Consider the following 23,853-nt stretch of genomic DNA (forward strand, 5'->3'; position numbering starts at 1 on the left):
GGCCCCCGTCGCGTGTGCGCATCAACACGAGGGAAATGACTCCTTTACGACAACCAGCAAAACCAGAGAAAGGGGGACCCCCGTCCAGAAGAAACAGGACAAGTATCCAGAAATGACCCCCCCAGGCAAGAAGAGCAAAGACTCAAGTACAGTGTCTATAGGGAAAGGTGGAAAATGCAGAATCTCAGTAGAGAAATGAAAAAAGCCAAGTCCACGTCCTAGAACCAAAATATACCCGGAGTGAGTAAGAGGACGTGGGGGGCGGGCGCGCGTCAGCTGGCATCCCCTTGGGCAGCTGGACACTGGGGGCAGCAGAGACGCGGGGACAGTGGCAGCCGGCGTGCCCCAGGCTCAGGAAAGGCACAAGGAGATCCGCACCAACCTGCCTCCCCCTGGGACAGACCCGCCCTACCCGCCGCAAACACGACACACAGGACCCAACATCAACCGGGAGTCCTCAATCCGGCAACCCTAAGACAAACACCACGTGCAGCAACGGGGCCTTCTCCGGCCGGCAGAGCAGGAACACCGCGGCCGTGGAGCCACCCAGGGACAGACTAGCTCGGCCGTGGCCCCACAGCCCCGGGGAGGAGCAAGCACCAGGCGCACAGCCGTCTTCAAAAGCCACGGCCACGGAAGAGCTCCCGCCATGCTTGTGTCAGAGTGGCCAAAATCCGGACCACGGACGCCGGCGAGAGCTGGCAGGGCCGCAGGCAGTGGGAGCCTCTACCCTGGGCCTCCTCCACGGGACCCAAGGCTCTCCCCGCCCCTGCACTGGCTGTGGCTTGGCCGGCCTCACGTCAAAGCAGCATCATGACCAGCCCCCTACAGCCCTGTGCCACCTCCGCCACGACAGCCCAGATCACAGGGTCCACCGAGTGACCGGCCCCCAGCACCTCCTCACACCCCGTCCTCCCCAGCTACCACGAGGCACCCGTGGGTTTCAAATCAAGTTTAATAAATAAAACAGCAAGGGATTCAAGGCAGTTCTCACTTCACAGTGTGGTCCTTGGTGGGGTGAGGGAAGGTCGAGGCCAACTCCGCAGACGGGCTCGATCCCAACCCTCTCCTGGCGACACCGGGCTTGGGGAGCGCTGCCCTGGCCCCGTGGAGGACCCCACTCCAATTTGTAAACAGAAACATAAATAAAACGGGGGAAGCTGGGAAAAAGAAGGACCAGGACCCCAAACCGTCGTGCTGGGGAGCTTCAACAGAAGAACGACCCACAGGGTCAGGGGAACAGGCTGGAGCCAGCCCCTCGGGGCTGCAGGCAACAGTGCCTTGGTACCAAGGGGGGTGCAGGTCACCTGTCTCCTCGACCCCACACCCGGGGCTGCTGCGGGCTGGAGAGAGGGAGGCGGGGGGCGGGTGGCGTAAAGTGCGGCGTTTCCTGAAGTGGAGAGCAGGGTGGAGGTTGAGGGCGGGCGCGGCCGACATCGAGGTATATGGCTCTGTGCCCCACCGGGTTTGGCACCGAGTAGCAGCTGCCCGCGACCCCGGGGCTGGGGCAGCCCACGACCCCACCAGGGGCAGGGAGATGGAGCCAAGCGGAGTGCTGAGGGCGCCCGGGCGGAGGCTGCTGGTGGGGGCAGCACCCTGCCCCATCTCCCCACCTCCCTGAGGGAGCAGGGACACCGTCCTCGCCTCTGCTGGCTACACGGGGCCGGGCCCTCCACCTCTGGCCGCCCACCGGGTACTGCGCCGGGGGCAGCAGCCTGGACAGCACGGACAGTGGGGCCGGGCACCGAGGGCGCCAGGCTGTGTGTGAGGGCAGGGCAGGCCCGGCCGCAGTGCGCCATGTCCTTGCTGCGTTCTGGAGCAGAGGAGGCGCTACCCGAGGCCCACGAGGAGGGGAAGGGTCGGGAAGACTGGCGGAGGCAGGCCCCGCGGCGGCCCCACGTCCAGTCCGGGCCACGCACGCCCGCCTGCGGCCAGGGATCAACAGGTCATCACGTTACAGCTGCAGGGGAGAGACCGAGAAAGGGTCAGTGCGGTCCCACGGACGGCACAGCCTGGGTGCCGTAGGCTGAAACCGTGGCTCCCGACCTCACCCCCCCAGCAGACCGTGTTTTCACTAGTGCTGGTGGACAAGCTCCTCGGAGGCAGCACTGTCCTGGGCGCCTGGGGAGGGCTGGTGGTGGGGACAGGGGTGGGAGGAGCCTGGCATTGGCCCCATGTGTACCTTTTTGGATTTTGAACCATATGAATGTATTACCTAGTCAAAAAAATAAATAAGCCAAATTAAAAGTAGAAAATAAAAATAAAGAAACCAACCGAGGCTGCTGCATGTGACCAAGCCGTCCTCGGGGCACAGCCCTCCCCTCTCCACAGAGCAGCCCGAGGCTGAGGGGGACCTGGGGCAGGGGGACCCAGGGCAGGGGCCGCACTCACTGTGACAGGGGATCCGAGTGCAGCCCGGGGCCTGGGCACGCTGGGTGGGCGGCCAGGAAGGGATTCACGTCCCCAATGCCGATGAGTCCAAACTCGGTGACAGACAAGGCCACCTGGGCGGGAGCGACGACCTCCTCGGCCTCTCCGTTCACATCCACGCGGCTGGCGAGGAGGGGCAGCTCCTCAGGGAGGGCCCCAGGCAGGGCCAAGTCCACAGCCAGTCTCGGGCTGCTGCCGGGCTCCGGAGGCGCTGTGGCCGGGGGGCAGAAGGCCGGCTCCACCAGGCCGGGGGGCCGCCTGGGCAGGGGCACGGCTGGGGGCGCATCCAGCTGCTGGAACGGACAAGGCCCCGGATCCGAGGGCGGGAGGCTGTCGGAACTCTCCCCAGGCTCAGCGACGCTGCCGGCCACGCTGTCCGCACCGAGCAGCTCTGCGAGGAGAACCCAGCTGAGGCCGGACCCCCGGGGCACCCACGCCAGCCCCCGGGGACCCAGCCGTCCCAACGGAAGCGTGCCCGGCTAAAATCACACCCGTGCCTTCAGGCTGCCACCGGCACCGGGCTCCGACCCGACCTCCACACGTCCGGCTCAGCCTGCGGACCCTCCACACGGAGGCGCCGCCACCAGGCATCACACACACACAGAAGAAACCCGTCACACAGACGCGGTGCGCCGAGGCTAACGGCCCCGGACCGGGGGAGTATCGTGACCAGAACACAGCAAGTTCAAAGAAATTCAAACAAACGAAACAGAGTAAGAGAAGCTTGAAGGCAAAATGCACGTGAATGCGAGCCGTCAGGCGCTTCGGCACGCACGTGCGATAAGCAAAGCCAGGAGTAGGCGGGTGCGGCCCCCTTTAAGCAAACCATTGAACTGACCAGATTCCAGCACAATCTAAACCCCAGCGTGCGGCAGACTCAGAGCTGCGGTCCTCGGGCTTACCTCCGTGCTCATGGGCACCAACTCCAGTGCCGAGCCGGCCCTGTCTTGCTCTCGTGTGGCCCTGAACCCAGATGCCAGGGAGCCTCTGACACCCCCGTGCCCTCCCACATGGCACCCAGAGCCACAGGTCACGTGTAGTACCCCGCCACGCAACAAGCCAGCAAGCCCCCGTGGCCACTCGTGTACGACACCGCATGGACCACTCTCTGGGGTAGAGCCCAGGGGCCCAGAGGAGGGTACCAAGGAGAAGAGGACACCCCCACGGGCAGGGACCTGCCCCACATTCTCACCTGTGTGCATCCGTGCCAAGGGGTCCTGCTCGGAGCCCAGGCCGTCAGCTGCAGGGGGCAGGGGTGGCGAGGAGCGGGGACGGCCAGTGCCATCAGGGTCACTGCTGTCCAGGTCCTGCTCTGCGTCCCTGTGGGGAGAGCGCGATGTGAAGGGGAGACACCTGCCCGGGACGCCCACCCTCCCCACCCTCCCCACCCTCCCCACCCCGGGGCCCTGGGAGCCCGCTGCACGCACGTGGCTCCCGACGGGCCGTATTTCCTCCGGCCCAGCCGCGTCTGCTGCGAGAAGTAGTCGTAGCGCTCCGACTTCTTCCACAGGTAGTAGTACTCCACACACTCCCCCACGGACCGTGTGCGCACCTGCGGGACGGGAGCCGCGTCACCTCCCAACAAGCAAAGAGGGTCCCAGCACCACCACGCTTGGTCAAATCAAGACTCCGCCTTCAGCCCCCGCCACTGGCTTCCAACCCGCCCGAGGCACATCCCCTCGCCTAAAGCAGGACAGCACCCATCTCAAGAGACCCCCCCCCACTGGCGTGGACCTGGCACCCTGTCCTTCACTTCAGGCCCACGTGTCCGGTATCCACCTTCCTTGCCCTTGACCACAAGGTCCCGGAGACAGCGGCACCACCCCGCCCCTCACAGGCAGCCGACGAGGAGAGACAACCCCTGGTGCAGACCCCGGGACGGCCCCCCTGCCCAGAGGGGACAGCGTGTGAGCCCACGCTTAGCACCAACAGTCTGCGGGAGAGCTGCTCACGAGGGGAAAAAGGCCGTCAGAGGGCACACTATGCTTTTGGGAACCCAACCCAAGATCGTATTTACACGACACAGAAAACCAAAAAAACTCCTCATGTGTAAAGTACCCTGGAAAGGGCCACAAACACGTGCCCGGCCGGACCCCACATGTCAAACCTCCTAGGGCAGAAGATAAATCACGGAGACCCAATGACCACCACAGGGAACACGCTCGGTGACTCGGTGACAGTGTGGCACGCCACAGAGGGTGACCACACCCATGGTGCGTCCAGCCGACCCCGGACACCTGGTGCAGGTCTGACGCGACGGGACCTGTGTGTCGACCCCACTTCCATCAGAAGAAACTCGGAGAACTCTAAGGATTCAGAGCATCTTCCCACTTCGCAGGTTCTCCCCACACCCAGCCGGCAACGGCACGGGAGTCCCCGCACTGTTCGCCAGAATGGGGGAAGGGACACTGGGGCCCAGGGAGGGCCCGCAGCGTAGCAGGAACAAGGCCCACATGTGATCTGTCTGCTCAGTGAGCCCCCTCAGCACACGTGTCCTGCCGGGAGTCCAGTCCTCGGTGGTCTCCCCGGGGCTGGCTCCAGCGGAGCCTGAAAGCATGGACAGGTAGCCCACAGCCGTCACCAGGGTGGGCAGGCACGAAGGGAACAAAGGCATCGTGCCAATGACACAGAAGTGGCCAGGGCCGTGGTGGAAACAGCGCACAGGGAACCACGTCAGGCCTCAAGGCACGGAGTCAACGCCGTGCTGGGCCCAGGCTGCTGAGCATGGTCCGTCCCCACAGCAGCCCCAAGCAGGCCCCTCCATCACCTCCAAGCTCCTGGGAGAAGCCACGGAGGCCCACATGTGAGCCCGCTTTCTGCCAGGAACTTCCCGACAGACCCCAGAGGTACACGATGACAGAATGAGAGGTCTGGTGGGGACGCCCCAGGGAGATGGGCAGCGAGAAACTGAGACAGAGCCACAGGCACACGCCAGGCACACGTCCCATACTGCACAGCGGAGGGGCAGGGCTCTGGGCATCATGCACAGGGCCACAGGCGAACGGCCTCACCGTGGAACGTGCAGATGCCAACGGTGACCCAGGTCTAGGGTAAGGCAGGAGAACCTGCGGTCAGCAGCGCCCCCTGTCATCAGTCTGCGGCAGATGGCAGAAGGACCACGTCCTTTGAGGAAATCAGGAGATGGGGGCTGCGAGTAGGGTCACAGTAAAGGGGTCGGCCCTGCGGCATGGGCCCTAGGCCCTGTGCTGAGGAGATGGCAAAGCCAGGCCAAAGGACCTCAAACAGAAAAGACTACTGACGTTCACCCCAAAGCAGTGTCTGGAGCCTTCGTTTTGGGGACGGGAAGATGGCCCAGCAGGCATCAGCAGAGACCAGAACAAGACACCCAGGGGCGTGGGGAGAGTAGAGGTGGGCACTGGGGCTCAGCCACGGCTCCGGGGAGCCTGCCCTGAGGCCGGCAAGGTGAGCTGCACCCACTGTGGGGGGTGACGGGGGCCTGGTCTCCTGAAGCCTTCCCAGCCCCAAAGCGCCCCTGGGAGACCCGGCGGGAGGAGGGCGGGCAGTGTCCTCACCTTGTTGGCCTGGATCAGGTGGAAGTTCTTCCCGTGCACTCGGAAGCCGTGCTCGAAGTTCCTGCACTCCTCCTCGCCCCACGCACAGAACCCATCTGCAAGCAGAGGGAGCGCCGTGGCACCCGCGGCAGCCCGGACACGGTGACGGCGAAGGGCAGGGAGGGCCGCGGCCACACGCTCACCTCGGATCACCTTCACGTTGAACCGCAGCCTCCGCAGGGCCTCCTCTGCGTTGAAATTGCATTTCACCAGCTCATAGAGCGCCTGAGGAGAAGCCACAGACTTCCCGCCTGTTCACCTCACCCCACCCACCCCACCCACCCCAGAAAAACAGCCAGAGGTGTTCACACCACCCTGTGGGGCAGGGACACCAGGGGGCAGTCACAGCGCCCTCCGGGGACAGGGATGTCACAGGGCGGTCACTCCACAGGGGCAGGGATGGGGGCGTTCCAGCCAATCTTAGGGACGGGGACTTTGGAAAGGTTCACACCACTCAGGCAGGAAAGTCGAGAGGGTTCACACCACTGTCAGGCTGACGTTGGGAGTGTTCACACCACTCTCGAGGTGAGGACATCAGGAGGCTTCACAGCAGCATCCGGGGTAAGGACATCGGGAGGGTTCGCACAAGTCCCAGAGTGGGGATGTCAGGTTAGGGTTCACACCACTCTCAGCCGGGAAACGTTGGGAGGGCTCACACCAGTCTCAGGTGAGGACGTCGGGAGGATTCACACCACTCTCAGGGGCGGGGACACGGGGCGGTCCTACCACCATTTCTCCCACAATGAGGGTTTCTCCTTCGCATTTGCCACCATCACATGACCACACAGGGCAGGACCCTCATGGCGGTCCTCCCCACCGCCCTCCTGGGGTGGCCCTGCCATTCCCCGTGCCCCTTCATGCCTGACCCCCTCCCCTCCTGCCCCTGCACGGTCCCCGCAGACACCTGAGCCGTTGCCCTGCAGCCCGGGACGCTCTGGCCCTGGGCCCGCAGGTGACAGCCCCCCTGCCCCCAGGTGACAGCCCCCCTGCCCCCAGGTGACAGCCCACCTGCTCGCTGTCCTTCACAGCCTCTCCCTCCGGGCGCTGCGACCCCGCCATCTCGTGCCACCTCCGCTTCACGGCCCGGTACAGGAACTCTTCCACCTCCCTCTCAGGAAGGACGTTGGGGTCCCAGAGAAGCTGGTCATCATTCTCATAGACTGTGGACAGGGAGGGCTGGGTCACGTCACGGGCGCGCGTGGGACCCTCCCACTCCCTCATAGCTGGGTTAGACGCGCCCGCCAGGGCACCCCCGGGCCCTGCCCTGTTCCCGCGTGGCAGAGAAGGACACCCGGACCACCCATGACGGCACTTTGTGCCCAGGTGGCGTCGTCCGCTCCAGAACGCAGGGCTGGTTTAGGGTCCGAAAGCCCTTCGACAGGAGGATGGAGAAACGGCCGGCCCAGGGCACAGAGCAGCACTCCGACTGTCCGCTGCCGACGCAAGGAAACCGCCTCGTCCAATCAAGGGCGCCCAGAGCAGCCCACAGCCAAGGACGTACGACACGGGACACAGACCCGTCCCCCAAGTCTGGGAACAAGACAGTCTCTCCGCTCTCCTTGCTCGGTCCGGGAGGGGTCACCGGCGCGACGCGGCCAGGAAAGGGGCTCAAAGCCGGGAGGGCGGCAGGGAAACCGCGCGCAGCGTCGTTCACACGCCGCACGAGCACACACACGCGAGAACGCGGAAGAACCACGGAGAACCGACGTGGAACACCGAGTTCAGCAAACTCACTGTGCGCAAGACCGACTGAAACTACAACCGCATCTCTACGGAGAGAAACCAACCGACGTGACATTTTTCCGAAGATGGTTCGCACCAGCACAGACGGGCCATGAGGTGCGAGCAGGCTGGCAGCAGAAACACCACCGCCGGTTTCAAGAGGGGAACGGCACGCGGGATCTGCAGGGGTCGACGGCGTCCCCGGAAGGACGACCCACGAGTAACCTCGGGGTTCGGCACAGCCCCCATCGAAATCGAGCCGCCAACAAGCTCACGAGCGGCTTATACAGACACACGACCAGGCCCAAGGCTGGAGGACAGACATCGTCTCCAGCGCCACTCACGATGACCAAGACAGCGCGGGGACAGCCAGGTCCCACGAGAGACCAGCAGGCAGAAGCCCAATATACACACGTGCAACGGGCCACTCGGCGTGGGGCCAGAGCAAAGCACAGGCTGGAGGCCTCCGGACCCCCGCCCCAACCACACACTCGACGTGCAAGCGAGGCTGCTGCTTCCCGCGTGGCGGGGAAGGTGGCAGCATTGGCCTTTGCAAGGACACCTTCATGGCCCCCGCACGGCACGGCCAGAGCAAACGCTAACGACCAGACGGCGATGCCCACAGCCCATGGCGGCCTCGTGTCCGGAACGCCAGAGGGACACACACAGATCGGGAAGGGAAAGGCGATTCCACTGAAACTGCAGAAAAAGCCTCGAGCAGGGGCCTGAACAGACGTCTGCAGCGGCTGCTCAACCTAGTCCCAGAGACTCGCCAATTAAAGCCACGACGAGACTCCCTTCCTTAGCTAGAGACCCCGCAGCGTGTGTGGGACGTGCACCCACAGGGCCACGACTCCCATCACCCATCCCAGAAGCAGCGTGGACCCGCTCGGAGCCGCACGGACACACCCGTACTCCACCAGCACAACGGACACTCCAGGACACAGCACGCCACAGCCACGAGGCCCATGTGTCACACGCACAGATTTAACCTCTGCTGGGGGGCAGAGGGACACCTCGGGACCAAGGACCGGCCATTCCCTGGAAGAGGCAGAGGCCCCGAGGCTGGGGCTCCAGACGGAGGTTTGCACGTGCTCAGGACTCTTGGAGGAAGGGGCTAAGGAGTGTGCACGGCTGCCCTTTTCTGGGGGAGGGTGTCACGCGTCCTCAATTCACAGAGACTCATCCCATGGTTCCACAACCCAGCTGACCGGGGCCGTCCTGCCTCCCCCCACCACCGCTTACGGCCCAGCAAGCACATGCCGCCAAGACCACGTCCCGGCTTCCAGCCCAGGGCCTCCGTGTCTCTGCTGAGAGGCCTTGTCTCCTCCATCTGCCCCCCTCACTGCCAGTCTCAGGGGCCGGGAAAACACGACTCAGCTCGACAGCCAGGTGACTTCACTCCCCTTTTCTTCCCTGTAAGCAAACACGGCAGCACCTATCTCAAAGGACAACAGGCCTCGCTCCTCGTTCCAGTGGGGACATCGGGCTGGGGACGCTGAGCACCCTAAGGACAGCACACGGCAGGGGGACACCTGTCTCTGAAGGACACCTGGGACGAGGCCCAGACACGGCAAGACCCGAGCGGGGAAAGGTGAGCACGCCCACAGAGCCGAGGACGGCGGCCCGGGCAGGACGGGGTGGACGGAGCCGGGGGCAGGGGGAGCCGAGGACGGCGGCCCGGGGTGCGGCAGGACCACACAGCTGAGCTGAGGGACAGGGAGCAGGGAGGGGACGCCGCCAGGTCCTCCCGCCCCTCAGATTCCCTCCAAGGATTGGGACGTGCTCCAGGAGGCAGGCAGCCAGGCCCTTCCCGGCTAATGGGGCTCTCGGGTCTCCTCCTCCCCGTCTCCCACAACCACCAGCCCCACTTACACTTCTCACCATGGCGTTCCAACTGCAGGCCGCTGAGGTCGGCTTGGAACTGAGGCCCAACCATGATCTCCTGTGAAGGCAAAGACCCGAGAAAGTCTGGGCTGACGGGGGCCCCAGGGTGGCCACCAGAGCCCAGGGCTCCCCTGTGCCATCTGGCCACAGACCAGTCCTGGGGTCCTGAGCATGAGAGGCAGAGGAGAGCATGGGTGGGTGTGACAGTGTCTATCTGGTACGGCCAGTCTCGGGGCAAGGGAGGGCGGGGCCACAGGACCCCAGTTTGCTGAGGTCCAGCCCAAAGGCCGCAAGACGGGAGCTCGGGCCGCAGCACAGGGCCACAGCTGCTGCGCAAGTCCCCGGTCCCCAGCGCAGCTCAGGGGTCAGAGCCACTCACCTTCTTACATTTGTTGGCAGGAAGGGCGTCCTCCTCCGTGTCGGACGACGTGGGCGAGCCACGCTCTTCATCTGCATTGCCCAGGAAGCAGGCTTCCAGGAGAGAACAGAGGCTGAGCTGCGCCGTGGCCCTGGGTGGCCCACCCAGGCTAGCGGGCCCTGGGGCATCTCCCTACCTCCCCCCCGACTCTCCATCCCCCGACCCCTGCACTGTGCCCTTCCTGAGACGGAGCACGGCCCACCCCTGGCCAGACAGGAATGTGCAACGGGCACGGACTGGGGACCCAGGAGGCCTGCCCCGTGGCAGTGACCACCCTGCCGGGTCCCGAGCCACGGCACCTTCCGCGGCCAGCCATGCAGGCGGCCCCGGCGGCCAGGGCCAGGGGGAGGATGGTCTCCAGGCACTGCCCCGGATCCACAGACTTGCAGTTTCAGGAACCAACCTGCTCCCTCCTCAGGTCAGCGACCAGGTCATGGGGAAGGCAGCAAGCCCCAGGCAGCTCCGACTGAGGTCAGGGCGCCCTCAGGGTCCAAAGCGTCTGGGCACACGTGCCCAGCTCAGGGCCCCTCCCGCCTGCAGCCCCGGAGCCCCGCCTGGCCAAGGGCAGGGCAGAGAGACACCTACATCCACTCTGGCTGGGAAAAAGGTCGGAGGCCTCGTGGGAGGTCACAGACGGGGTCAGGTCATCGGCCGATGACTGTGTCTCTTCCTCTTCTTCCCCTGAAAGCAAATCCTTCGCTATCTGTTCCTTTTAACAAGAAAGCAGAAAACCTGTTTGTGGTTTGTTTCCACCGTCTCCAAAGAACAGTCACAGTAACGGCACAAACACGGTGACTGACACCACAGGCCCACTCCGGACACCCGCGCGCGCCTGGGCCATCCCTCCCTCTCGCCGACGGAGAGGCCGGGCACCCGGCACCGGGCGCCAGCGAGGGGCCCCTTGCGGGCTGGGAACGAGAGTCCCAGCTCTTCCCACGGAGCAGGTGGTCTTCCCCTGCGGTGACGAAGCCCGCCCCACTGTCCCCTGCCCTGTTGGGACCCAGAGAGCGGAGCTGCCCCCTCCTCCTCCTCCTGGCTGGTCTCCAGGCCGCCCTCCCTCAGCCACGGCCCCACCCAGCCCGAGGCTGCTCTGACCTAGCCTCCCAGCCCTGCCCCCAGCCGCTCACCTTGTCCAGGGTCATGTCTGGGAGGCGGGCGGTGGTGTCGCTGCCCTCGCTCTCCTGCTCGGAGACGGGGTCTGAGGCCTCGTAGCCGTAGAGGGCGAGCAGCTCATCCAGAGGCATGTCACTGCTCTGCGGGGGTCAGGGCTGTGTCAGGAGGGGCTGCTCAAGGTCACAGCAGCCACCCCCAGCCAGACCCCGGTCCTGCATCCAGAGACCCCCAGCCCTGTGGAGAGGCAGGGACCAGACACCTGCTCCCCAAGAACCCTGCTCTGTGCCCCCGGTCCCCAGCCTCAAAGGGCGGGTCCAGGGCAGGCCTCCCCACTCCACAGGGTCCGGCCCAGGCTTAACCCCAGTACAGAGGAGGCCTCAACATCTGCAAAGCCAGCATGATGCGGGACGTCACTCCATCAGAAGGGAAACATGACTGACATCCTGACCAACGGCAAAGGGCCAGCCAGTAAACCCCAACAGCCACGTCGGGTTAAAAGCAGCCCTCAGTACAAGCAGGGAGTGGTCCGGCCACACGGCCACAACAGAGACACGGCGGGCCTGCCACCCCCAGCACCCCCAGCCCAGCTGAACAGGGAGGGAGGCGGTGGCCCAGCACAGGGCACGGACACAGGGAGGCTCCTGGGTCCCAGGAAGCCCACCGGGAGGACGACGGGCATGAGCGGCGCCGTCCTCTCCTGAGCTGGCGCCGTCCGGCCGCACCGTGTCCTCCCCCAGGGGACCCCGGCAGTCCCCCGGCATCCTCGCCCCCCCACCTTCACAGGACCCCACTGACGGGGACGTTCCTGACGCCTCCTGCTCTCTGTGCTTCTGCTGGGGAGAACAGGGGGCCCAGGGATCCCGGCGGGTACCCGGGACCCCTCCGCAGCAACGCTCCGGGGAATGGACAGCATTATTCCAGTTCTCCGGCGCACGCGCGGGCTGACGAAGCGAGTCCCAGGGGCGCAGCACCCCAGTCCCGGTGGGTGTCCCCTCCTCCCAGGGGCCCTGGGCCTCGCTCCGGATCTCGCTCATGTGCTCCACGAACACCATTCTCCTTTCCCACGTGAGCAAAGGGGGCACTTGGGAGTGCCAGCCACAGCCCGGAGTGCCAGCCACAGCCCAGGGTGCCCCAGGGTTCCGGGGGCAGCGGCCCCGCTCTCGCAGGACACACGGGCTGGAAGGGGGCGATGCGGGGGCAACGGGCCTCCTGTCTGGCCCCACACAGGCGTCTCCTCCAGACGACCCCCTGTGCCTGCTGGAACAGCAAAACTCAGGCTTTTGAGCAAAAAACTTGAATTTTGGAAAATCTGGATCTGACACCAGGAGCTTGGTAAACCTGCAGTATTGTTTAAGCTGATACAGAACGGCAGTGTCTCTGCCTTTATCTTGGAAATTATATTCTTTCTTAATCAGGTTTTGGTTTTTTTAATTTAAATTCAACTTAGTTAACACACAGCGTAGCCTTGGTTTCGGGGTAGAATTCAGAGATCCATCAGCTGCACGGGACAGCCAGTGCTCACCCCTACCCGCCCTGCCCCCCACCCCCCGCAGCCCTGCTCGTTCCCTGGGGTTGGGCGTCTCTGTGGTTTGTCTCCTGTTTCCATCGGACTTTCTCTCTCCTTCCCTCCCCTATGTTCATCTGTTTTGCTTCTTAAATTCCCCGTATGAGTAACGCAGCATTTATCTTTCTCTGATTTTAATCAGTTTTTTAAAATTCTATCTGAAGAAAACCTAGGAGATGTACTTAATACATAGCTGATTTTAGTTTTTGGTTAATTTTGAAACATTTTAAATTCATTTTAAACTTTTTAAAATTTTTTTTTCCCCTAAGAGAAGACTTCTGTCCTTAGTTATAGGACCAGAGTGGCACCAAGCGACATGTGGCACCAGACTAGGAAGACGCAGTATAATTACTGCTAATAAAAAGCTCCCAGCGCTTGGGGCCCGTTTGGTGAAATCAGTGCTGACATCGCCATGAACTGAGAAGTCACGTGCTAAGCCACTAACCCCAACGTGACTGTATCTGGAGACAGACCTTCGCAGGAAGAATTAGTGCCATCGGACGTGAGGATGTGCCTCTGATCCAGCAGGGTCGGGTCCTTGAAGAGACCCCGGACAGCGTGCTGTGTTCGCTCTTGGCCACGTGAGGACACAGAGAGAAGGCAGCCACGTGTAAGCCAAGAAGAGGGCCCTCACCAGAAACAGCCCTGCCAGACATGAACACGGATTGCTGGCCTCCACAGCCACGTGGTTTAAAGCCCCCCCCCATCCACGGTACTAACGAGTGGTTTCCTAGATTTTGTAGCGTGAGCTTACGTTTGCAAGAAGGGCAGGCTGGAGAGCCCGTATGGGGCAGACCTCTCACCATGCAGGAGGGAACAGGATCCCACGGGGGAAGAGCCACCCCAAGTTCACCACCACTGGGTTCCAACGCAACCACACCCAGAAAGTTCACAGGACACGGTTGCAGAAAGCACTCTGCAACCACCACACCACTTACTGGACGTGGACCCACCTTGTCTTAGAAGGTGGGTGACTATCTCCCCTCATCTAGGAAGGGCCAGATTCACACTTCAACCAAAAGGACCCCAGATGAACGGGTGTGCCTTAAAGACAGCCGCGGGGTCTCCCGTCTGCTTCCGCATTTACAGAAATAGGAAATTTTCCACTCCTCTCCCCAACCTGTTTTGGGGTTTGTCTTTTTTAAAGATTTATTTATTTATTCCATTTTCAGTACTTGTTTTATTTAAATTCACTTTAGTTAAGAGACAGTGCATTTCAGTTTCAGAGGCCGAGTTTAACGACTCCTCAACGGCATGTGACTCCACTCCGCCTCCACTGCCCACCACATCATGGGCCTCCTTGGTGCCGGTCACTGGGCTAACCCATCCCCCACCCCTCGGTGCATTTCCTAGAGTTAGAGTCGCTCATGGTTTGCCTCCCTCTCTGATTTTTATTTTATCCTCTCTTCCCCCATGATACTGTTTTGTTTCTTAAACTCCACACAAGTGAGATCATATGATAACCATCTTTCTCTGATTGACTTATTTCACCTGCATAATACCCTCTAGTTCCATCCACGTCGCAAATGGCAAGATGGGGGGGGTGATGGCTGCATAGTATTCCACTGTATCTGTGGACCACATCTCCTTTATCTGTTCGTCTGCTGAACAGCATCTCAGCTCTTTCCATAGCCTGGCTATTGTGGACGTTGCTGCTAGGAACACTCAGGTGCACGTGCCCCTTCGGATCACTACATCTGAATCTCTGGGATAAATACCCCCTACTGCGATTGCCAGGTCCTCTATTTTTAACTTCTTGAGGAAACTCCACACCGTTTTCCAGAGGGGCTGCACCAGCTTGCATTCCCACCAACAGGGTAGGAGGCTCCCCTTTCTCCGCATCCTCGCCAGCATCTGTCATTTCCTGACTGGTTAATTTTAGCCATTCTGACCGGTGTGAGGTAGCATCTCATCGTGGTTTTGATCTGTATTTCCCTGACGCCGAGTGATGTGGGGCACTTTTTCATGTGTCTGTTGGCCATCTGGACGTCTTCTTGCAGAAATGTCTGTTCATGTCCTCTGCCCATTTCTTGATTGAATTACTTGTCCTTTGGGTGTTGAATTTGATAAGTTCTTTATAGATTTTCGATACTAGCCCTTTATGTGATAAAACATTTGCAAATATCCTCTTGTATTCTGTTGGGGTTTTTTTTTGTTTTGTCCACTGTTTCCTTTGCTATGCAAAAGCTTTTGATCTTGATGAAGTTCCAATGGTTCATTTACTCCAGAGAGAGATAACAGAGAGTGAGAACACAGGAGAGAGGGAGAGAGAGAATCCCAAGCACACTCCCCGTTGAGTGCAAAGCCCGACATGGGACTCGATCCTACCACGAGATCAGGACCTGAGCTGACACCAAGAGTCAGACGCTCAAAACCGACCACACCACCCAGGCATCCCCAGCCTGTTTTTATTTTAGAAAAAGTATTTTTATTTTTTAAAGATTTATTTATTTGAGAGAGAGAGAGAGAGAAAAAGAGAAAGCAGGGGAGGGGCAGAAACAGAGGGAGAAGCGGGACGCGGGGCTTGATCCCAGGACCCTGAGATCAGGACCCGAGCCGAAACCGAGACTCAGACACGTCACCAACCACACCGCTCAAGCATCCCGATTTCTTTTTTCATGTTCATAAGCATCTGGTATTCTATTAACAAGACATTAACTGTATAACCTTTACGAAGCTCTTTGAAATCCTCAAGAATTTTTAAGAACATAAAGAGGATTCTGAGGCCAAAAAAGAACAGTGAGTTTAATGCCTAGAGCCCTAAAGCCCCAGGAGCACGACCGGGTCTGGCCTGACCCCCCATGACCTCAGCTCCTAGCACAGCGCCTCGTGCTGCCCAGACAGACACACAGGCAGTGAGATCTGAACAGCCGGAGGTCTGGGTCCACCAAAGGCAGCAACGGGGTCTGGCCCAGGAGGCCCCACCCACACAAGGGCAGAGGGACCCGCTCAGCTGAGTACCTGGGCGATGAAGTCCTTCTCCAGCTCCCCCTCAGGCTTCTCGGGGTCTCCCGCGGCCGGCTCGCACGGCTCCTGGAGGCCGTAGTTCTGGGACAGGATCTCCACGAGGTTGAACTGATGGTCCGCAGAGCCCATGGACACCACTGAGAGGAGACGGCACCGGTGTGAGCTGCTCGAAACTGCACCCCAACCATCACACGGGCCAGGGGACGGCCGGGGAGGACACGCCAGGGGCCAGGCTGTCACCAGGGTCAAGCCCCACAGCCTGTGGCCAAGTGCACTCGTGTGCTCACGCACACACAGGGGAAGGGCTGTGTGTGCGTGAGGTGCGTGTGCACGGCTGCCCGTGAGCGTGCGACGCTCTGGTCAGCACCACGCGGTCATGAGGGAGGGACAGCAGGGCCGGAGAGGGAAGAGCACGGCCAGCTGACCGCACACACACATGCGGGACGTGCGGGGAGCCTCTCGGTCTCTGTCACCGCAGACCCCTATGGCGGTGCGGGGAGGAGGCCACAGACCAGGCAGAGACAAGCACCGGGGCGGCCCAAACTGCAGAAGGACCCGGCTCCCCGTCGGGCGGGGCCTCCAGCTCTGGGAACATGGACCCGCCGGCGCACCCACGCAGGGGCAGCAGGGTGCGGGGGACACGCAGAAGGCCCGACAAGCACCCATCCGCCCTCCTGCTCAGCAGAGCCACAGCCACAAGCCCTGACACGGGCCAACGGCTGGCAGACGTGACCAGATGACTGGTTTTCCCAAAAGAACCAGGATGTGTTTGTCTCTCTCCATTCTGGTCTTCAGTAAGCCACAGTCAAGGACAACAAAGACAAAAGGGAGTGGCGAGGGCTCTGTCCACCCAGGCCAGCGAGACGGGACGGCCAAGGCTGGCCTCCTCCCTCCGCCTGGGGCCACACACAGGAGGAGGGGGGGCTGCCAGGGGCCAGCTTGGGGGGCGGGGGGTGCAGAGCACCCGGGAAGAGTGCCCCCCCAGCACCAAAACCCCATCTTCCTGCCTTGGCTAAGGTAAGTGCCCACCAGGCCAGCAGGCCACCCCAGGACGGAGGCCCTCTGGTCCTCTCCTCGGCTGTCCTGCCGCCACCAGAGGACGAGGGGGCGTCCCCGCCGCTCGGCTCACACCCGTCCTTGGACTCTGGGAGCCCGCACACGGTGTCCGGCTCTGCCCAGCTGGGCGAGATGCAGTCTGTCACACCCACAGAGCCCTGGTGGCCCTGGGCGGGGCAGGGTAAGGGCAAGGAGGGTACCTGCCGCTGTCTGCAGGCTGGGCTCCCCGGGGCACAGGCTGTGAGCGAGGCAGGACGCCACACCAGGGCTCTGCCTTTCCAGTGAGGAGGCCTGCGGAGGAAGAGAAGCAAAGTTGGCTTGGCGGGTCCCTGTAGGACACCTGGGAGCACGTACAGCGCAGAGCCCCACTGCCCGGGCAGCCCCAGGAAGAGGCCTCAGCGGGGAGAGCCCCCTCTTGGCTTCCAGGCAGAAACTGACGAACAGATCCCAAACTTCACAGGAAAAGTAAAGGGGCCCAGATAAGCCCAAACAATCTTGAGGTAGAAGAGTTCCTGGTTTGAAAGTACAACAGAGCCACAGGAATCAGAGCAGTGTGGCGCTACACGAAGCTGGACAGATGAATCAAAAGGACAGACTGGAGAACCCAGAAACAAACCGACCATGTCACTTCCGACTGAATCTCGACAAGGGGACAGAACGGCTCCGTGGGGAACGTCTGTGACACACGGTGCCGGGACGACAGGAGGGCCACGTGCTTGCTTGCACTGCACACAAGTGAGCCCACGATGGACCCAAGACCTTCAGGGTGAGAGCGAAAACCACGGAGCTCTTAGAGGAAAACACAGGAATCACCTGTTTCCCTGGACACACACCACAGTTCCTCAGAGCACCAAAAGCACAGGCAACGAGAGGAAAAGTACATCGACAGACGTTTCCACCGGGAAGGACATCAAGGAGGAAGTGAGAAGACAGTCCTCAGAGGCAACCGGGGGCCACAGATCACGAAAAGGGACCCGCTATGAGTCACTAATGGAAAAGCAAAATGGGAAAAGGATCCAAACCCCCAGAGACACACTCGGTGGCCCGTGAGCACACGGAGAAGGGCTCCTCGGAAGGAAGCCAAGCGGAGGAGGGAACGCAAGGAGGGCAGGCGCTCAGCGGCCCCGCAGAAGGCCGGCACGGTGACGGACCACCCAGCACATCCTCCATTCGCCAGACACGAGGGGTCGGCCCAGCACACGGGTCACTCCGAGACGAAGCCAACCAAGCAAAGACAGACCCAGGATGGGGTCTGTGTCGGCCTGGGCCGCTTCAAGGAACGCGTAGGTCCCTGAGTGGGTGCCCCCCCATCCCCAAACCAGGTAGGGGGCAGCTCAGCACCGAGCTCACCTGCACAGACACACCCGACTGCCCAGCCTGGCCTTCCACCGGCTCCCGCGTATCCGGCTTCCCATGACCTGGGGCCCAGACACACTCCGAGTCCTTCTGCGTCACGACACTTGGTCCACGGGGGCTGCGCTTCTGTGGAGATGCCACAGGAGCCCGAGCTCTGCCCACCCCGGGGTGACGCCCTGTGCTGCTCCTGCAGGACGTGTGCTACGTGCATCCACCGACGGCGCTTACTTCTCTCTCGATCACCTGCCCCTTGTCAGTCTAACTCCCCGGGCACCCATCCCGAAACCAAAGAGGGGAGGGAGGTCCACGGGAGAAGGGACACACGGGTCCACTAAAGCGCGCATGTGGACGTCCACAGTGGGACCCTCACAGGGGCCGGAGACGGGAAGTACACAAATGCCCACCAGCGGAGGACGACGAGCAGAAGCACGAGCGTCCCCGGGCGCCACCAGGAGCGAGGCCCCTACGCACTGCTCTAGGGCCGGCCCCGAGCCCAAGATGCGCAGGGAGGGAACCAGACACAGGAGGCCACACGGGTGTGAGTCCACGCGTGCGACACGTCCAGACCAGGCTCCTCCACGGACGGGAAGGGGGCTCTCGGGGGCCGGGGGTGGGGGAGGGGAGGGCTGAAGGGACGGGACCGCTCTGGGGACACGGCAGGTTCCAAAGGTGACCGCTGATGGCCACACAGCTCCAGATGTGCTGAAAACCACTGAACTCCACACACGAGGACGAGAATAAACCTCAGCTAAGCTACCTGCGCACACGCGTGCACACGTACGTGCACACACATGTGCGCACGCACACAGGAACACACACGCACGCGCACACGCGCACGAGATCTGAATAATGAAATCAAGTGACGGACACGGAGAAAGCTTTCTCAGGATGCCCTCGCTGGACCCTCGAGAGATCCTCCAGCCCTCATGTGATCCTTCTCCTCCCAGGAGAATCGAGGAGCCACAGCTCAGAGAGATCAGGTCGCTCACCCGACTCACACAGCACAGAAGCCGCGTCCCTCAGGCGTGGACTCAGAGACCCTCTGCGGACGTGCCGCTGCACAGACAACGCTGCAAAGGTGAGGACCACGAAGCCGGGAGGGAATGAGCCCCCGCTTCTCTGGGGTGAGGAGTGTGTGCGTGTGTGCGCGTGTGCGCAGCCTCTGCCCAGGGCCGGGGGTGGGGGGCTGCTCGGAGCTCCCCATGGCCTCAGATCTGCAGGTTCATTCCCAGATGACTCGGGGTTCCTCGACACTCACCAAGGAACGCTGACTTCATGATTCTCTTCCCTCCCCTGCCCCAACATCTGACCTGGAGACGTAAGCCCACCCTCAACAGTGGGATTCCCAGGCCCTCTACAGCCTTTGTTCAGAACACTGTGGATGTTTCCAGCAGAGCCAAAGCCGCCCACTTTGCTAAAGCGGAAGAAAAAACAGGACGGGGAATGAGCTCAAGGAATTTCAGGTTAGAAAAAAAAAGTACGGGAGGAAGGAGCAAAGGAACGGTGGACATGGGGTCCCAGAGGAGTGGGGAAGCCAGGTCTCGGCAAGGACAAGCGAGCTCTTCAGCCCTGTCTCGTGGGACCCCAATGGCTCCGACGCAGAGGCCAGTCACCAGGAGACTGGAATGCAGGGCCTTTCTCCCCCGGCCAGCTCCTCCCACTGCCCTTCCCAGCATAACCCATGGCGACACCATGGCGGCCCCCACGTGCTCTCCTCCCCCTGGGACCCGGGCATGCCTCCCCCGTCCAGAAGCAGAGTTCTGCGCCCCCTCCCTGGAGACCCAGATGGGCCTGGGACTTAGGGCAGGCGGCTCCCTGGGACTTAAAACGCAGCTCAGTCTCCATCGGGTATCATCTGGGACAGTCACCAGCCGCCACGCTGGGAGGAAGCCCAAGCCACACAGAGAGACCATGGGGAGGGGTCCCAGCCACATGTGAGCAGGGACGCTTCCTTCCCCCGGGGCCGGCTCCAGCCCCAGCCAGCAACCGAGGGTCAGGGCGGCCAGTGACGAGCCTGAGTGGGGCCAATCATTGTTCTGACACCATGAGTCTGACAGCGATACACAATGACAGCGAAGAGGAAGAGCCCCACGAACCACGGAACACCTACGCCGGGCCAGGTAAGGAGACAGGCCCTGGGTGCGCGCGGTCCATGGGGAAACAGGTTCTGCCTGTCCCCACCCACGCGAGTCACCAGTCTCACCAGAACACAGAGAACAAACCAGCGGAAGCAGGCAGACACAGCACGGAGGCGAGACAGAGGAGTCCCCCCACCGCCAGGTGGAGACGGAAGGGCACCCAAGAGCGGCGGCGGGGGAGGTGGCAGGGACCACATCACTGAGCCGAGGGTCCCGGGGAGGACGAAACAAAGCCCTGCAGGATTTTAAGTCAAGACCAAGACAGTGCCGGTGGGCCTTTCCAACACCCAACTGGTGCCGCGAGGCAGACAACGCACAGCTCTCCCGCCTTCCCGCGTGGTGCTGGCCACGACTCCGGCAACGAGAAAACGCGGGCACGTGCTGGCAGCTTACAAACCATCGTCCTCACTGGTGAGACCTTACCAGGGACTGCCTAAGGATCAGACACTCGGCCAAGATACCAGGAGAACGCGTGCCTCCAGGGCACTCCCATTTCAGAGATGGGGGCACTACCGCTGTGGACACTGAGTCACCCGCCCAAGGTCACAAAACCTTGGAGGCTCCGGCACCGCCACAGGCGTCCCGGGCAGAGGCTGACTGTGGCTCATCACGTCGGACATCTCCACACCTGCCGGCCCTTTAGTGACCAGCCTCTCAGGCCCTTTAGGACAGGCACGCTGGGACCTGCGCTCACAGCCAGAGCCCCGGGCCGCGCAGAGCCGGGCACACGTGGAGCTCACACACGGACCTTCTCCTGGGAAACCAACACAAATTCACTCTTCGGGGCACCGGCACACACACTCAACAGGTGGGAGAGGGACACCCTGGGCAGCGGGCTGGCTCTGCAGGCTTCAGGGGCTCTGCCCCCTGCAAGGCAGAGTCAAGACCCACAACCCCAGCTCAGCCAGGCAAGCATGCTGCCCCCACGCCCCGCGCCCCTGAGCCAGGAGACCACACACCCTCCCCACCTGGCCTCTGCCTCTGGTCTCCCAGGTCAGCCACCACCCCCAGGAGGCCTCCGTTTCCCCAAACGCCCCGTAAGGAAGGAGAACTGTCTACGGACCCTTTGCAACCAGCCACCCAGCACAACTGGCTGCTGAGATCTCGCCCTGCACCCAGACACCCACACCCTCTTCGGCGCACACGCAGGACCTGCTGCTGCTCCTCGCTCGTGCTGGAGGACGGCCATTCCCACCGCGCTGGGCTACACCCGAACCCCACACACAGCTCCGGAACCGTGCGGCGCACGCCCGCGCCCGCGGTGCCCGTCTGCGGGGCCCCCTGTGCTCTCCGGCCTCAGGGGCCCCCTGTCCTCTCCGGCCTCAGGGGCCCGGCCCGTTTCGGCAGGAGCCCGCGCGGGGTCTGCGGGCCCTAACTTGCGAGCCCAGACGGAAAAGCCACGTCCTAAGAGTCCCGGGGCCTGGGCCCTGGCAGGTGCACCGTCCCCAGTCCCCGCGGGGCCCTGCGAGGTGAGAGCGGTCCGTCCTGTCTCACCCAACGAAGTCGGGAGAGAAAACCGGGGACAGCAAGCCCACCCCGGAGTGAAACTTTTCCGTCCGGGTCTGACGGGACGCGCAGCCGCCCGGACGGTCCCGGCGAGCCCGACGGCGCGTCGCAGTCCCGAGCCCCACGCGCCCGCAGACCAGGCCCCCTCCGGCCCCCCGGGTCTCGGGTGAGGGGTCTCGGGCCTGCTCCCCCGGGCCCAGAGGGGCTCGGAGCAGCAAGGCCGGCCGTCCGCCCCGAGGAGGCCCCCACGCCCCGGCCGCTGCGCTCAGGGCTCCGTCCGCCCGGAGTCGGCACCGCAGGGGCTCGCGAGCGGGGTCCCGGCGGGGTAGCGCGGCGCCCCCACCCCGCGCCCCGGGAGCAACACTCCGCGAAGTTGGCGGGAGCGCGGGGACGGCCGCGCCGCGGCGGGGGCGGGGGTCCAGGGCCGGGGCCCCCGGGATCCGCCGGGCGGCGGGGCGCGCGCCCCCGCCCGCACCCGCCCCGCCCCACCCCGCCCCTCCGCACCCCTCCGCACCCCGCCCCGCGCTCCCGCCCCCCGCCCGCACATGCGCACTGCACCCCGCGATGTGGCAGCCGGCGGGGGGGGGGGTGCCCGGGGGCGGCCGCCGACGGAGCTCCGCGCCCCTCGGGCCCCGACGTGCGCGGCGCCCCGGGCCCAACCTCCGCGCCCCGGGGCGGGGGTCTCTGCGCCCGGAGCCGCGACGCGGCCGGGCCCTGCGGTTGGGGCCGCGGGCGCGCGGAGGCGGGGGGCCGGCTCCCCCGGCCCGCTCACTCACCTCCGCCATGGCCGTGTGTGCGCGGGAGGCGGCGGCCGCGCCGGGATCCCCGGATGCGGGGCCGCGCGCTCATTGGCCGCCGCGCCCGGGAAGGCGGGGCCTCCGGGCGGGGCCGGGGCGGGGCCGGGGCGGGGCCGGAGGGCGCGTAGTAGGTGCGCGGAGCTGGCGGTGCGGGGCGCGCGGAGCGGGCGCGCGGCCGGGGCTGCCCGGGGGCGCGGGCGGGCGGGCGCGGGTCGAGGCGGCGGCGGCGGCGGCAGCGGGCGCGGGCCCCGGACGGCCACACCTGCGCGGGGAGCCCCGGCTTGGGGACGCAGGGCCGCGGGCGCCAGGGCCGGAGCCGGGGTGGCCGGCGGGGAGCTTCTGGAACTTTCCGCACTTCTGCCCCCGCGAGGCCCCGTCTCGTGGGCGGCTGGCGGAAATGCGCCTGCGGCCGGGCTTGGAGGCGCGGCCGCCCGGGGCTCGGGGCTCGGTCCCGCGGCCGGGGAGCATCGGAGCCCGGGCCCTCTGGCTCGGAGGTCCCTCGTCTCGTGTGTCGGCGAAAGTCGGACCGCGACTGACCGCGCACCTGACCGCGCGCACAGCCCCAGTGTCGCGCGCGCAGGCCTTGAGCGTCGGGGCACAAGGTGTCCCGAGAGGGTCGCAAGGGTGGCAAAGGAAGCGAGCGGGGAGGCCAGTGGGGAGGCCGCCCGCCGCGGAGAGGTCAGGAGGGGCGCGGGCGGGAGGCGGGCCCCGATGCCGCGGAGGTGGCCGGGCTGTGAGCCCAGGTCCCGAGGGTCTGGCTCGCGCAAATGAGTGGATTGGGGCAGGGGGAGCTCTGGAGCCTGGTCCTTCTCCCCCACAACGCCCGCGGTCGGCCGCGGGGCACTGAGATGCTGGGCCTGGCGCAGGGTGCGAGCGTCGTCCCAGCCCCTGAGAAGCCTCTGCTCGGGAGGGAGACCCGCGCTTGAAAGTTCTGCCCTTCGCGGTAACTCCCCGCTGCTGCTGCCGGAGCGTCCTCGCTGATCACACCGCCGCGGGTCCGCTCATTCAGTCAGTCAGTGAACATAGCATCTGTCCCCTTCAGTCCTCGACGAGGTGCTGGGTTGCTGGGGCCCAGCGAGGCAGGGAGAGGACCAAAAGATACAATGAGAGCGTCGAAACACGCGGCAGAAACTCGGGAAAAGGGTTTGACTCCGCCTGGGCTAACCAGAGACGACTTCGCGGAGGGGCTCTGGGGAGGCTCATCGGAGAGATGGGAAGGGGGAGGGCAGGTGCCCTGATGAAGAGAAGGACCGTTTTAAGGCCTGAAAGTCTCGCTCCACAGACTGTTACAGGATGGAAATGAGACGCTGACCCAGTGAGAAAAGAC

General features: G+C 63.6%; 1 protein-coding gene across 9 annotated transcripts; it reads right to left on the reverse strand.

Moving 5' to 3' along the window:
• Positions 1 to 937: 937 nt before the first annotated feature.
• Positions 938 to 22,594, reverse strand: MIER2 (MIER family member 2). 9 transcript variants are annotated; one of them, XM_032303907.1, is made up of 16 exons: positions 18,080 to 21,523; positions 17,350 to 17,488; positions 16,930 to 17,020; positions 15,668 to 15,810; positions 11,157 to 11,282; positions 10,615 to 10,738; positions 9,991 to 10,082; positions 9,600 to 9,669; positions 7,011 to 7,162; positions 6,146 to 6,227; positions 5,964 to 6,058; positions 3,858 to 3,982; positions 3,623 to 3,750; positions 2,392 to 2,821; positions 2,183 to 2,215; positions 938 to 1,960 (listed from the first exon to the last, which is right to left on the reverse strand). In XM_032303907.1, exons 1-15 carry the CDS (start codon positions 18,142 to 18,144, stop codon positions 2,212 to 2,214), a joined length of 1,866 nt encoding a protein of 621 aa, XP_032159798.1. In that variant the 5' UTR covers positions 18,145 to 21,523; the 3' UTR covers positions 938 to 1,960; positions 2,183 to 2,211. The 9 variants fall into 9 exon arrangements, with proteins under 9 accessions (XP_032159798.1, XP_032159782.1, XP_032159789.1 ...); XM_032303891.1 differs by lacking the exon at positions 2,183 to 2,215; XM_032303898.1 differs by having other exon boundaries at positions 938 to 2,215.
• Positions 22,595 to 23,853: the final 1,259 nt, after the last annotated feature.

This window comes from Mustela erminea, chromosome 1 (genome assembly GCF_009829155.1).
Source record: "Mustela erminea isolate mMusErm1 chromosome 1, mMusErm1.Pri, whole genome shotgun sequence".
In the NCBI taxonomy this organism is placed as follows: Eukaryota; Metazoa; Chordata; class Mammalia; order Carnivora; family Mustelidae; genus Mustela; species Mustela erminea.

Bases quoted from the DNA above. Each gene is read 5' to 3' on its own strand.
- MIER2 (XM_032303891.1), bottom strand. From the start codon at position 18,144: ATGGGAAGCCGGATACGCGGGAGCCGGTGGAAGGCCAGGCTGGGCAGT. The intron at 10,083-10,614 runs GTAGGTGTCTCT...CTCTCCTGGAAG, and splicing joins TTTTCCCAGCCAGAGTGGAT to CCTGCTTCCTGGGCAATGCA. The intron at 6,059-6,145 runs GTGAGCGTGTGG...CTCTGCTTGCAG, and splicing joins CAACGTGAAGGTGATCCGAG to ATGGGTTCTGTGCGTGGGGC.